This window comes from Pleurodeles waltl, chromosome 7 (genome assembly GCF_031143425.1).
Source record: "Pleurodeles waltl isolate 20211129_DDA chromosome 7, aPleWal1.hap1.20221129, whole genome shotgun sequence".
Classification (NCBI taxonomy): domain Eukaryota; kingdom Metazoa; phylum Chordata; class Amphibia; order Caudata; family Salamandridae; genus Pleurodeles; species Pleurodeles waltl.
Window position 1 is genome coordinate 1,446,485,488 of NC_090446.1, and position 15,855 is coordinate 1,446,501,342.

Genomic DNA, 15,855 nt, shown 5'->3' on the forward strand with positions numbered 1-15,855 from the left:
TGAGCCACACTCAAATCAGTCTTCAACAACTACCACCAACAACTCAAAGGCGCAAAAAGTATGCCTTTGCAAATCGCATAGGGCATGTGCCAACCACACCAAGGAGCTCTTCAACATTGTCAGAGAGTTTGCTTGCATACAGGAACCAAGAACATAATTCCTCTCTCAAAGGAACTCTGCCACCCCTTAGCGAATCACTTCAACAACACAATATCCACCATCTACAGGAACTTTGAGTATTGCTATAGAACAAAGCTTGCCAGTAGTCAACGGAGTGCTGTACATGGTCTGTGAGTAACTTTCTTTCACCTTATGCAGCAAGGCGAGCTTGAACCTTGCTTTGAAAAAGAATTGCCCCAGAAACTGGGACCCGATCATGGACTACAGTGTGTCACAGTCTTCTTTTGGCTATATCATCAGTTTTCCCCTGATGTGTGATATGAGGGCCATAAAAAATATTCTTAATTCATCAAGTGCTGCAGTCAGCTGTTCTTGTTCCCTGAATTGCTTAGTTTGTGGTAGTTAGGGAGCTTGAGGCAATGAGGTGATACCTTCCAGAAATATAAAATAGAGGCATTAATGTAAATGTCTTCCAATCACTAAAATGCCTCTCATTTTCACCACATGGGATGAAACTCTAAACACTTACAAATTAACCCCAAAGACTGAAAATAAACCTGTTTGATAGTTTCCCGCTATCCATTTTCCTAAAAACACAAAATCTATTTGTGTACTTGAATAACGTCTCTGAGGTGAATATTTTCAGCAGCAATGACAGAGCCCTAATCTCACATGGCTAAGGTTATCGTACAGAGAGACCAAGGCTTGAACTGACATTAGAGCTAAACAAACCTAACATCCATATAAGGTATTCCATCCATAGGCGCCCAGGGTTTATTGGGATTTATCTTCAATTTTTCTTTCCTATCTCTAGAGTGTGAACTACCATTGCCAAGATGTGCTACCGCCTAAGATAATCACAGAAATTGACTGATCAAATAAAGGTATGGCTTTCTCTCAAACTAATGGAGAAAACAAGAGAAAAGTGAATCAAAGGCATTTGAAGCAGTAGGCTCACTTATGCGTCTTATAATGGCTTTATGACAGAAAATAAAATCTGATTAAATTTGCCTTGCCAAAATACTAGTTACCTCTTGAAGAAGCACGTTTTTTGAGCAAGTATAAATTCTGAATTTGGTTAATCCTCCCCTAAACCCCACAAACATCCACCCTCTGGATAACTCATACACTTTTCCGTATAAGCATTTAGTTGCATATCCTGTTTGTTTATACCAGATGCCCAAACCCCAGAGATGGACAACTAGTCATCGAAGAGGACGGAGTGTCTACTATTGGTCGATTCTCCTTCAGTGTTTTCAAGGTTATTGCTCAAACCAAACAAGTGTACCTCCACTGCAAAGTTCAGCTCTGCCGCATTCAAGAAGTTGCCTGCACCAGGGTAAGTATGGTGTGTGTTCATAAACTTTTCTTTATTTAGACTGACACTCATTAAATCATTTTGTAACTAGCATGTGACATGTGACCAATTGCACATAGGCCAAATTGCAGAAGTTTGTTCTCAGAAAATGCTGATGTTAGTGTTGTACTGAGATATGCCTATCATGCACCTTTCTGCTCAGATAGACAGCTTTTGGTCCACCTCCACTAAACTGCTTGCAAGTCTATCATCTGCTCCCTGTAAATTCTGTATAACGGGGGGGGGGGTAAATGGGATAAAAAGACATGCTTCTTCACTTTTCTCCTTGTTTGACATATACATATGTCACCTAGAACAGCAAGTTGACAAAATATCTGATAAAACACAATGACCCATTTTAAATCTTGTCAATGTGTATGGTTCTACTGTAAATGATCCACTTTTTGGGAAAACCTTAGTACTGTAGTTGTTAAACTGGGAAAAGTTCCTTTAAATATTGGAGGAGAGCTTAGTCTTATAACAAATCACTTGCTAGATAGACATTCTGCATCTAAGCGTAAACCTCCCAAAACAATCCATACCTTTAAATTATTTCTCAAACTTACCAAGTTGCTTACTATTTGGAGGCTACACTTTCCAAAAAAGAAACACTTTACCTTTTGTTCTCTCATTCATTTTACTCCAGAATTGATTACCTATTAACTTCCAGAAGTCTATGTCAATCAATAGAATCTCCCCCACATATATACCATTGATATCTCTGTCCATGCAATGATGTCCTTTCTAGTTAAAATTAAAACCCTTTGATTTCCTCGATCTTGTTGGAGAATGAATAATGACATATTTCTTCAAGGTGAAACTAAAACTAAATTACTAAAAGCTATTACACAATTACACAATTCTTTACAGGCAACGTAAACACTGGCACTTCTAACAGGATTAGAGGGGACGCATTCAAAACCTATATTAGATGCAGTGTTATTTATATTATGCCTCATGAAAACAAATAATTTTATTCCAATCTAGCTAGCTTGGAGGAAGACATCCCTAAATACAAAAGATTGCTTATTTCTTCTGATAATATAGACTATAAGAACCAACTTCAAAAATTGTGATGTATGTATAAATTTATATTAAGCCAACATGCAGGCACACAAATCTCTAACACTAAAGCAAAATTATGCTTCCAAGCAAATCGATTGAATAAATTACTTGCCAATTATTTAACAATTGATAAATTGATAAATTACACACACACTTTCATTCATACTCAGGGCAAACCATAACATCCTCCAAAGACATAGTGATCGAATTTCAGAAATATTATTCTACTTTACACAGTAACCCAGGGATGGCAGATCCCAAATTAATTGAAGACTTCATATAACCATGTAAAATGCCTATACTTACTCAAGACGATAAAGCTATTTTAGATACTCCACTTTCTTTATTTGAACTCTAATCTGCCATTAAATCCCTTAATTCTGTCAAATCCCCTGGCCCTGGCATTCCCACTGAGTTCTAATAAACCTTTCCCATGCACTTAACGCCTTCCCTCCTCACTATTTTTACAGACTTTGCAAACAATTCTTCTGTTGCTAGATCTTTATTCGATTCTTTAATTGTAGTTTTCCTAAACCAGACAAAGATCCTACCATTATTTTTAATTATAGACCAATCTCTCTACTTAACCAACATTGCAAAAGTTATGTCAACATTCTTACCAAAAGATTATCAACAATTCTTTATAAATTAATTCATACTGACCAAGTTGACAACAGATATTCTGCTCATAATGCAATACTAGGTTAATTTTCCATACTACTGTGTCTATTCCATCTGTAGACTAACCTTCAGGATTATTAGCACCAGATGCAGAAAAAAACATTTGATAAAGTCACTTGGCAATGTTTATTTAACCTTGTAGAAATATGTAATTTTGGGTTACCATTTATTAACATGAATAAATGCCTTTGTATTCTCTACTGCTAACCTTTTAGTTAATGGGCATATCACTACATTATATTCCTATATAGAGATACTGGACAAGACTGTCCTCTCTCTTGTTTATGTTCCCTTCTTGCTATTGAACCTATTCTTAACTCTCTTAGGAATGCCATACACAACAAAGGTATACATATTAGCAAGATCATTCTTAAAACAGCAGCATATGCAGATGATATATTATTATTTAGGTCTGACCCAGTATCATCACTTTCATTTATTTTAGATATAATCAATCAATTCTGAACTGATTGAGGTTACACATTAGACATGACCAAAACTGAATTCTTTTCTTTAAATGGCCATTGTACACCAGATATGATTAAACAATACAACATTCTTTGATGTCCAAGCAGCTTCTTCACACTCCTTATGACGTCACAACTTCAGGCAGGAAGGATTCCCCTGTCCCTAGAAATAGTTTGTCTGGGAAGAAGTAAGAGTATGGTGGATTGACTCAGAGAACCTGAAGCTGAAGTGATGGCAGTGAGAAACATGGTCTTGATAGTAAGGAGCCATAGGAAACAGCTGAGAAGCGGCTCTAACAGGGTGCACATCAGATAAGTCAGGGCAAAATTAAAGTCCTGTAGGGGCATGACAAAAGGAGAAGAGGAAAACATGCAGAAGCCCTTTCAAACCTGACACAACAACTAGTGATTTAAACAAAGAAGGCAGATCATGCAACCGTAAGAAGGCCAAGAGGGTTGATAAATAACCAATAATTGGGCCCACAGCACAGCCTTGCCGAGCAAGAGACAGAACAAATAGCAAAACATCAGACAGTTTGGCCTGAGGGGGGTCAATCAGTTAAGTGGTGCATCAAACCACAAAGTTGTCCCAACAACAGGTTTATACAGTTTTCGACAAGGGATGCTTGGCTGCCTACTCTATTTGAAAAATGCAAGGGTAGAGTCAGGCTTTTTCCTGAACAGGCATCATGGAAGACTGGACATAACCAGAGAACTCAGTTGAGCGCAGCCACACATGGTGGAAGATGGCAATGCTGAGCCAGTTGCATGCCTGATGGAATCAGTGGTGTCCAAGTCACAACTAATTTTGAATTTGGCTGCATCACAACCATCTTGAATCACCTGAGACAGTATGGGGCAAATATCTTCCAGCAAACCAGGAGGACTTGTGCCACTGAAAAACAAAGGGCATGACTATAAAGGCCCAACAAACAGGAAGCATTAACAGAATGCAAGGCCAAACTAGTGGACAAAAAGATATAATTTCTGAATGTACTCAGTCACTTTGGTTCCCTGTCAGAGTAGTGGTAGGAAAAGTGTTTGGATTATAACAGCTCGTGCAAGCCTGAACCACAAGACTTTCCGGGAAAGGGTGCTAGGACAAGATAGCTGAGTTTCTTGGAGCAGGACGGTTCCACCTGGTGATTTGTCTATTAACTGATGGACCAGTTGGAGCCTTGTTGAAGGGCAGAAGGGGCTCACAAGAAGGCTGGCCCGGCTGCAGGAAGTTGGTCAGAACATTTGTTTTTATCTCCAGGGTGGAGGGATGGAGATCAAGGACTTTTGCCACCATGCACATTACAAAGGCATAGAATGCCAGTTCGTCCATGGCTGATCCAGGAGGAGAGAAAAGAGCTGCCTCTGGTAATGTGGCTGGCCCACTGGCCTCCTGCAAGTCCTCATACCAGTTGTCAACCTGATAGGGCTACGCAAATTGAACACCCAGATCTCAATAATTATCAGAGTTCAGGACAAAAATGGAATGCAAAGAATGTTGCCTATCTTGTGGTAAGCCAAGAGCAGAAACGATGCAGAACAGGTCTTGAAGCAGTCCAGGCGCTGAGGTTTATTATGCTCAGCAACATAGTTTTATTTCATGTTCCCTGATGGCCTTCAGGTATATCGACGTGCAGTATTTGCAGGTCTTGGGAGTCATGGCTCAACACCAGATACCACAGGTACACCTAATGAGGATTCATCCCCGAAATCTGTTTGTGACAGTCCGTACAGGACTTGAAACCCATCGTTTTAGAGGGTGACATCTCTTGCACACTGAGAGAAGAGGAAGCTCCAGATCCACGTCTGAGGTGCAGATAGAAAGGATCTGAAATTAGCACACATGAGTGGTGCCTATTTTGTCCCGTCATTTCCAGAGCAGAAGGGGATCAGTGCAGAGCTGTGGGGCACCACTTTCTGGCAAAGCAGAGGTACCGGTGGAAAGGTTCCAGATCCAGTATGACGCTTGGGGAATATTCAAAAGGTGAAGGACTCTGAAGCTAGAAGTCTCTATCAAAAGCACTTAACAGTGAGTGAGGATTGTGAAACAGGTGATAAATACATGAAGGAAAGATTTATTTATGGAGCACTACTAACACCCAAGCTTCTTGGAGCGGGTACAGACAATGTAACAAGAAATCCTACCATAGCCTGTGATAAAGACTTAACTGAATAAATAGGTTTTAAGATATTTTTTTTAAAGCATACAGTTCCTGAGAGATCGAAGGTTAAAGCTATTGCATAATCTGGTGCATCCACTGAAAAATAAATACTTTCTGTTCCAGAATGCTTTATTCTAGTAACATGGCGCTGGAGATTATAAATCACCTTGGGCCACATGTGCCAACGTTTTTAGCAGTTGCAAAAAACGAATGGGCCATTTGTGACCGCATAGCCTTTTGAAATGTACCAACTCTATTTTGTGATTCCTAAACCAATTACCAAATCGCAAAATAGGGTTTGCGACTCGATATTAGGAAGGGGTGTGTTAAGGCCGTCCCATCCTAATGGCGAGTCGCAGGGGTATGTATGAGTGTTTTGCAACCGCAATGCGCAAAATATTCTTCTTTTACTGACTCTGTGAAGTAGGGGGTAACCCATTTACAAATTGGGCAATGAAGGTGGGCGCCAACATTTATTAAGAGCAGGCAGTGGTCCCCCTACTTTAAAAAAAATGAAAAGAACACTTTTCACTTTTAATTTTGAAATGCATTATGGGCTGCATTTAAAAAAAGTTTGCTTTATTTAAAAAGCAATCACAGACATGGTGGCCATTCCCAGTGGGTTGCAAATTGCAACCTGCCTCATGAATATTAATGAGGCAGGTCCCTTGCAACACATTTGGGAATTGCAAACAGTGTCTGAGACACACTTTGCGAGTTGCAAAAAGTCACAATTAGGAACTCGCAAAAAGTAGCGATCGCACATGTGGCCCCTTGTGACATACACCTACGACTTTAAACATTATCCATTTCGCCACAGGAAGCCACTGCAAAATCATTCCATGTTTGTACTCATTAAAACAGCTCTAATTGTGGCACATTTTGGACTCTTTAGTCTTTCTAATAGTCTTTCCTGGGAGACCCAGAAAATAGGCGTTAGCATAATCAAGACACAAATTGGTGGTAGCCTTGATTTCTATTGCGTTAAGTTTGTTATTAATGAAAGGAAGTATTTTCCGAAACAACTTCAGTTGAAAAAATACATGTTGAGACTGCAGAGTCTATCTGGGGTAAATTGTGGTGCTTTTTATTAATTTTCGTACAACATGACCCAACACTTTTAGAGGGAAAAGTGGGTCAGTAGGAAAAAGAAATGGTGTCCTACTCTGCTCCTCTTAAAAATAAAACATAGACATAGAAAATTACCTGGAGGGGTGAAATTCAGGGATCTTCCCAACAATGATCTTTATAATAAGGACTGTAGAAGCACTCTGATATGGCCAGATCATCAGAATCAAGAGAGATGCTCATCATTTGATTGTAAACAATAAGGCTCTCCTTCGCTTCTCCAAAGAAGACTTATCTAGGGGATTTCAGGAGATTTTCACCAATCTGCTGCATGGCTACGAAGGTATACTATTGACTCAAAAGTGCCATGTCAGTGGCTGCTTTCAGGGCTGTTCCACAATCCTTCCTTCCAACTAATCGTATTCAGGCATGTGCTTTCCATGTTGGGTGGTGTGGCAGTCTCAGGAGATGAAGCATTTCTTTGTTTTCACCACTGAAACCATTACAGAGTCTGGTTTTGGTCAGATTTTAGGAGTGCTGGTTCTTGTTCTTTAGGTCTGTATTTTTTAGCAACCTCTATATGCCTATCATTGCAGTAATTGGCTATAGAACTGTCTCAGCTCCTATTTTTAAAGGGCAGGAGCTAGAGGAACAACAGAGAAGGAGAACTGTGTGCAGATGTTGGGCTATATTATATGGAGTAACTACCTGCCTTAGCGTGTATGTTAGCATTTTGTCAGAAAATGCACACTAATTGTTGATGCTAAAACCAAAGCTGTATCTTGGGAGGAGTTGGCCAATATGCAGAAAAAACAAAGGCACTTTGAAATTATGATGTACCATTGAGGGGGACTGTATGAGAATTGTTAGGGTGGCAGTGGTGTCTGTACAGGATCAGCTGAAGGAATTATGATGACTCGAAGTGTAGGCCATTGAGGTGATCCAATCGGGATTGCAGAGTATGAAGCAAACTTTCTTGAGGCTGAAGGTTTATGGATCAATGTTGAGATGCAACAATGTTGACTGAGGTACCGTTAAATGCTATGATGCCAAATGATGTGATGGTGAATGAATGGACACCGGTGTGCCCTTCAATACTGATGGCTTCTTTGGTGATGAATGGTGTATTCTCCTTGTAATGCAGTACTTGTACTTGACAACAATCATTGAGGAACTCAGGAGCTACGTGCTACTTATGATGGATTTCCATGTTCATTTGCCATGCCCACATCCACCATTCAAGGCATGGCCATCCCAGGCATGGAAAAAGACAAAATGGCCTCCACATGCACTGAAAGCACTTCCTGCATGCCTGGGTGACTGACTTTTTGATTTTCACATACAAACTCTGCTTTGTGAGTTAGTATGTGAAAAAAACCTAAAATAAAAGTGCTGAGCGGGCACAAAAACATGGGCCAAAGTGAGCTCTATTGACAGTGCATCCACCAAACCAAAGAATGCACTTTCAGCATGGAGATTCCTGCCAGACAGGTGGAGATCTCCAAGTATGGTAGGTGGTGCTGGTGTAGTGGGGTGGAGACGCGGGCAGGCTGTTTTGTACTTCGAATTACTCTGGGCATGATTTAGAATTGTGACGGACAGTTACTCCGTCACAATGGTGATGGATATCCCATCTGCCAAAATCTAAATCCCATAGAACATCAAGGATTTTGATTTCAGCAGATGGGATATCCATCACCGTTGTGATGGAATAACCCGTCCTTCGAGTTCTAATTCAGGCCATCTGTCTGGCAAAGGAGAAGTGTAAGAGGCTGGCCTGGTTTACAATATATACACTAGACACCAAAATAAGGTAAGTAATTAGACATAGAATAGTGCAAACAATAGGAAATGCTATATAATGCATTAGGAGAAAATAGGTCTAGGGGCAACACAAACCATATACTAAGAAAGTGGAATGTGAATCACGAATTCCCCCTAGACAAGTGTAGTGTGTGCAGAATCGCTGAGAGGATAAGAATACAGTAAAGGTAAGTAAATTACCCCACCTCAGAGCCCAGAAAAGCAGGAGTAAAGTACTGCAAGTTTCCTTAGGACACACTACACCTCATGATATGCATTATTGCAGTAACCAACCAAGTCTGCAAACAACAACTGCTGGATTCCTGGACCTGAAGACCTGCAAAAGAAGGGGACCAAGTCCAGAAGTTGAAAGAAGTTCTAGGAAGGGCAGGAGCCCCTGCCAACCCAGAAGAGGGTGCAAAAGAAGAGTCCATAGTTGGACGAAGACTGCAGGAATGCACCCTAGGAAGATGCCAGTGGGTTCCTGCATGATGCAGAAGATGTCCCACGGTGTGAAAATGGATGCAAACATGATTTTGTGTTGGAAGTCGCCAACAAGCCTTGGTTATGACAAATATGCGTTTTGCGTCACAATGGTGCTGGCTGGACCCAGGAGGGACCTGGGGACCTCAACTCTGTGTGAGGAGGAAGAGGGGACTCTCAGCACTTTAGAGAGCCCTCAGGATGCCAGACAGCATCCACGGGAGTCCCAGGACACGGGGACAAAGGAGATGCAAAATGCGGTTGGTGCAGCACAACAAAAGAAGGTCCCACGCCACCGGAGATCAACTCAGCGAGTTGAGTGTCACAGGATGGAGTGCTGGGGACCTGGGCCAGGCTGTGCATGAAGGAATTTTGCAAATAGTGCACAGAGGTTTCAGGAGGTGAAGAAGACACGGTGCACAGGGGTACTGTCGCTCTCAGGGAAGGCAAGGTCTAACCTCCTCCAAATTGCATCAGCAGGACCTCAGGACAGTCTACGTCGATGGAGTCCACCCTCTGTGTTTCTAGGAACACGATCATCACTGTGAGAGGAGTCCAGGAGTAGCAGTCATCGACTTGGAAGGTGCCTGCGTAAGCAGGGGAGTGACTTCGTCACCCCACGGGAGATTTCTGCGGTCCTTCGGGTGCAGGATGAAGACAGGGAGTCCCCAGAGCGTGCACACCATGGAAACTGTTGCAGTTGCTGGCTGGAGCGGAAGTTGCAGAAGAAAAGTATCCCTTGTGGATACTTTTTTGCTGTTACAGTGGTTCCTGGAGCAGGCTGTGGTTGATCCGAGGTCAGAGGATGAAGTAGTAGCAGTGACAAATTTAAAAGCAGAGAGAGCATAAGCACTGAGGTTCTGATTAGCAGAGCCTCAATGACATAGTCAAGCACTATACAGTCACATACATTAGGCCATAAACTATTAGCACTGCGGTCCTGACCAGCAGGATCCCAGTGAGGCAGTCAAAAACAGACTGACATAAGGGTAAAAATGGGGGTAACATGCCAAGGAAGATGGTACTTTCCTACACAACCTCACCCCCGAACGAGGAACAATAAGGCTAACCATGTCCAGATGGGTCTTCATTGTCTAAGTGGAAATATCTGGAGAGTCCATCTGCATTGGAGTGGGTACTCCTAGGTCTATGTTCCACTGTATAGTCCATCCCCTGTAAATGGACCACCTCAACAATTTAGGATTTTCACCTTTCATTTGTTTAAGCCATAGTAGAGGTTTGTGGTCTGTCTAAACAATGAAGTGAGTCCCAAACAAGTAGGGTCTCAGCTTCTTCAGTGCCCAGTCCACAGCAAAGGCCTCCCTCTCTATGGCAGACCAACGCTTTTCTCTAGGGGTCAACCTCCTGCTAATGAAAGCAACAGGTTGATCCTGGCCCTCTGAGTTCAGTTGTGATAGTACAGCCCCTACCCCTAATTCAGAACCATCTGTTTGAACAATTAATTTTTTGGAGTAGTTTGGGCACACTGCCTGCTTAAGCTCCTCAAAAGCTTTTTGACAGCTAGCTGTCCACAATACCTTTTTAAGCATTTTCTTGCTGGTGAGGTCATTAAGAGGGGCTGCAATGGAGCCATAGTTCTGAATGAACCTCCTGTAATACCCAGTGAGACCTAAGAAGGCTCTGACCTGGGTCTGAGTAGTAGGGGGAACCCAGTCCATAATGGTCTGAATCTTCCCCTGTAGTGGTGCAATCGGGTTCTCCACCTACCAGGTGGCCCAGATAAACCACTTTCCCCTGCCCTATCGGGCACTTTGAACCCTTGATAGTTAGGCCTGCCTTTTGCAGGGCCTCCAAAACTTTCCAGAGGTGGACCAGGTGATCATCCCAATTGGAGCTAAATACAGCAATATCATCCATATATGCTGCACTAAAAGCTTCCAAACCTTGGAGGACTGAATTCACCTCTGAAAAGGGGCAGGTGCATTTTTCAAACCAAAGGGCATAACTGTGAATTGATAATGCCCTCCTATGGTAGAAAATGTTGTTTTTGCTTTAGCATCTTCTGACATTTTGATCTTCCAATACCCGGCAGTCAAGTCAAAAGTGCTTAGATACTTGGCAGATGCCAGTGTATCTATTAGCTCATCTGTCCTGGGTATAGGGTGAGCATCTGTTTTGGTTACTGTATTGAGACCCCTATAGTCCACACAAAACCGCATTTCTCTCTTTCCTTCTTTGCTATGCAGTTTCGGGACAAGCACCACTCGCTGGCCCAGGGGCTATCGGAAGGCTCAATAACTCCAAGGCCCAACATTTTCTGAACTTCAGCTTTTATGCAATCTCTGACGTGATCAGGTTGCCTGTAATTTTCAATAGTATGTTCACACTAAGTATTTGTACCAGGTGTGAGTGATAAGAGTTCAGAAAACTGATCAAGGAGATTTTTACAGTCTTCCCTCTGCTCAGCAGTAAGGCAAGTCTGCTAGAACCCCTCCTTCCACTACGCCATCAGCTTCAGTGTTGAAGAAGAGATCAGGGAGAGGGTCACTCTCTTCTTCCTGTCCCTCATCTGTAGCCATGAGCAGGGTTAAGTCTGCCTTTTCATAGTAAGGCTTTAGGTGATTGACATGAAGACCCTAAGGGGGCTTCTGGCAGTGCCTAGGTCTACCAGGTAGGTGACCTCGCCTTTCTTTTCTACATTTAGATGGGGTCCAGTCCATTTGTCCTGGAGTGCTCTTGGGGCCACAGGCTCCAATGCCCACGCCTCCTGTCCTGGGTGGTACACTGTCAGGACAGCCTTCTGGTCAAACCATTGATTTTGGAGTTCTTGGCTGGCCTGAAGGCTTTTAGTGGCCTTTTTCATGTACTAAGCCATTCTACTTCTCAGGCCAAGTACAAAGTCCACAATGTCTTGTTTTGGAGCTTTTAAAGGTTGTTCCCAATCCTCCTTAACAAGAGCAGGGTGACCAAATAGGAGTTCAAAGGGGCTGTAGCCCACTCCTTTTTGGGGTACCTCCCTGTAGGCCAAAAGGAGGCATGGTTTTAGGACATCCCATCTCCTTCTGAGTTTTTCAGAGAGTCCCATAATCATGCCTTTGAGAGTTTTATTAAACCTCTCAACCAATTCATTAGTTTGTGGATGATAAGGGGTGGTGAACTTGTAGGTAACATCACACTCCTTCCACATTGCTTTTAGGTATGCAGACATGAAGTTACTACCTCTGTCTGACACCACTTCCTTAGGGAATCCCACCCTGGAAAAGATTCCCCGGAGGGCCTTTGCCACTGCAGGAGCTGTAGTGGTCCTTAAGGGGATAGCTTCTAGATACCTGGTGGCATGGTCCACCACCACAAGGTTGATTCTATTGCCAGAAGCTGTTGGAAGGTCAAGGGGGCCAACAATATCAACCCCTACCCTTTCAAAGGGCACCCCAACCACTGGCAGTGGGATTAAGGGGGCCTTTGGGCTGCCACCAGTCTTGCCACTGGCTTGGCAGGTGACACAGGAGAGACAAAACTCCTTTGTGTCTTCTGACATATGGGGCCAGTGTAAATGTGTAACAAGTCTATCCCATGTTTTACTCTGGCCTAAATGCCCAGCTAAAGGGATGTCATGAGCCAGAGTTAGGAGGAACTCCCTGTACTGAAGGGGGATGACCAATCTCCTGGTGGCACCAGGTTTAGGGTCCCTTGCTTCAGTATAAAGGAGATTATTCTCCCAATAAACTCTGTGGGTGTCATGGTGACATCACCATTTTGCTGCTTGACAGCTTGCTGTCTGAGGCCCTCCAATGTGGGACAGGTTTGCTTTGCCACACTCAGCTCTTCCCTGGCAGGCCACCCTGCACTCAAAAGCTCAGCTGTATCGGCTTCCAGCTCCTCTGGTGTAGGTTCTGCACAGGGAGAGAATTCTTCTTCCTTAAAAGGGGAATCATCTATGGAGGGAGGGATAGTGGACAAGGGTTTGCGCTTCTTGCCCCTAGTTTTTGGGAGCACTTGGTCCATTATTCTAGGATCCAAGTTTCCCTGTCATCTTTACTTCTTGGCCTGAGCCCTGGTAAGAGCAAAGTTATGCCCAGGAATGCCCAGCATTGCTGCATGGGCCTCCAACTCCACTTCAGCCCAAGCTGAAGTCTCAAAATCATTGCCTAGCAGACATTCTACAGGTAGATCAGTGGCTACCACAACTTTCTTTGGACCAGTAACCCCCCCCCCCAGTTGAGATTCACAACAGCCATGGGGTGGCTTACAGTGTTGCTATGGGCATCTGTTACTTGGTACTGATGGCCAAGTAGGTGCTGCTCAGGGGCAAACAGTTTGTTTATCACCATAGTGACACTGGCACCGATGTCCCTGTAGGCCTCAACCTGAACACCATTAATCAGGGGTAGCTGCTTGTACTTATCCATATTAAGGGGACAAGCAACTAAAGTGGCTAGGGCAATGCCACCATCGGAGACTAAAACAGCCTCAGTGATCTCTCTAATTAGACCAACCCCAACTACATTACCAATGGTGAGCCCAGCTACACCCTTTGATTGGCTATTAGTAGTGCTCCTCCCACCACCACCACTGCTATTACTAGGGGCACTAGTGGTCAGAGTTGGGGTTGTGGTGGTGGGAGATTTGGTGTTTCTTTTTGGACAATGAGGATCAGTTGCCCAATGGCCTTTGGCTTTACACATATAACACCAAGGTTTCTTATCTTTGTGAGAAGAGGATTTGGACCCACCACCCCCAGAGGATTTTTGTGGGCCTGATGAAGACTCTGATGATTTTTTATCTTTGTCCCGCCCTTGTCATGTGACTTACCATCCTTCTTCTTGCCATCCTTGTCACCCCCTGTATGAACTTTTCTGTTCACCCTTGTTCTAACCCATTTGTCTGCCTTCTTTCCTAATTCTTGGGGGAGAGGTCAGATCTGAGTCCACAAGATACTGATGTAACAATTCAGACACACAATTATTCAAAATATGCTCTCTCAGAAACAAGTTATATAGGCTTTCATAGTCAGTCACCTTAGTGCCATTTGCCATTTAACCAACCTTCTGGGGCCTTCACAGAACAGTCTACAAAGTCTGTCCAGTCCTGTGATGGCTCCTTTCTGGTCTCTCTGAACTTAAGTCTGTACTGTTCAGTGGTTAAGCCCAGACCATCCAAGAGTGCACTTTTAAGAATTTGATAGTTATCTGCATCATTCTCTCTGACAATAAGAAGTCTGTCTCTCCCCTTGCCAGAGATGGATAATCAAAGGATAGCAGCCCACTGTACAGGAGGAACCCTCTGAACTGTACAGGCCCTCTTAAGTGCAGCAAACCACTTGTAGATGTCATCACCATCCTTGTAAGGAGGGACAACTTTGTGCAGGAGGCTGGCCTGGTTTGTAGTGGGTACCTTGGGTACTTACACCTTATACCAGGTCCAGTTATCCCTTATTAGTGAAGCAGTAGTGTTCTAGCAGCTTAGGCTGATAGAGGTAGCTATCGCAGAGCAGCTTAGGCTGAACTAGGAGACATGCAAAGCTCATGCAATACCACTTATAGTTACACTGTACTTATACACAAGTAAAGACAATACTCAGTGTTACCAAAAATAAAGGTAGTTTATTTGGGTGACACAGTACCAAAAATATGTTAGAGGCAATACTCCTTCTGGAAGTAAGTATTATACACAATATATACACTAGACACCAAAATAAGGTAAGTAATTAGACATAGAATAGTGCAAACAATTGGACGAGGACTGCAGGAATGCACCCTAGGAAGATGCCAGCAGGTTTCTGCATGATGCAGAAGGTGACCCACGACGTGAAGATGGATGCAGCGTGATTTCGTGTTGCAAGTCGCCAACAAGCCTTAGTTACGACAAATATGCATTTTGTGTCCAAATGGCGCAGGCTGGACCCAGGAGGGACCTGGGGGCCTCAACTCTGTGTGAGGAGGAGGAGGGGGCTGTCAGCACTTTAGAGAGCCCTCAGGATGCCAGACAGCACCAACGGGAGTCCCATAACACGAGGACAAAGGAGGTGCAAAAACACTGTTGGTCAAGAGGCTGGGGAAGGCTACCCCTCCCCAGCCTGTAACACCTTTTTCCAAAGGGAGAGGGTGTAACACCCTGCTCTCAGAGGAAATGCTTTGTTCTGCCTTCCTGGGACTGAGCTGCTCAGACCCCAGGGGGGCAGAACCCTGTCTGTGAGGTGGCAGCAGCTGTAGCTGCAGTGCAAGCCTCAGAGAGCTGGTTTGGCAGTATTGGGGGTCCATAGTGGAGTCCCCAGGATGCATGGAATTGGCTCCCCAATACCAGATTTGGAATGGGGGGGACAATTCCATGATCTTAGACATGTTACCTGGCCATATTCGGAGTTACCATTGTGAAGGTACATATAGGTATTGACCTATATGTAGTGCACACGTGTAATGGCGTCCCCGCACTCACAAAGTCCCGGGAAATGGCCCTGAACTATGTGGGGGCACCTCTGCTAGTGCCAGGGTGCCCTGACACTTAGTATCTTTGCACCTAACCTTCAGCAAGTGAAGGTTAAACATATAGGTGACATATAAGTTATTTAAGTGCAGTGAAAGTGGCTGTGAAATAACGTGTGCGTTATTTCACGTAGGCTGCAGTGGCAGTCCTGTGAAAGTGTTTGTCTGAGCTCCTTATGGGTGGCAAAATAAATGCTGCAGCCCATGAG

The 15,855-nt window shown here is 43.6% G+C and overlaps 1 protein-coding gene across 1 annotated transcript in view; it reads left to right on the top strand.

The window, feature by feature from the left end:
• LOC138246462 (alpha-tectorin-like) overlaps positions 1–15,855 on the top strand; it is a 270,914-nt gene that overhangs the window by 229,784 nt on the left and 25,275 nt on the right. Inside the window, exon 15 of the mRNA XM_069201099.1 lies at positions 1,297–1,459. Within this exon, the coding sequence (XP_069057200.1) occupies positions 1,297–1,459 (163 nt within the window). The remainder of the gene's footprint in view (positions 1–1,296; positions 1,460–15,855) is intronic.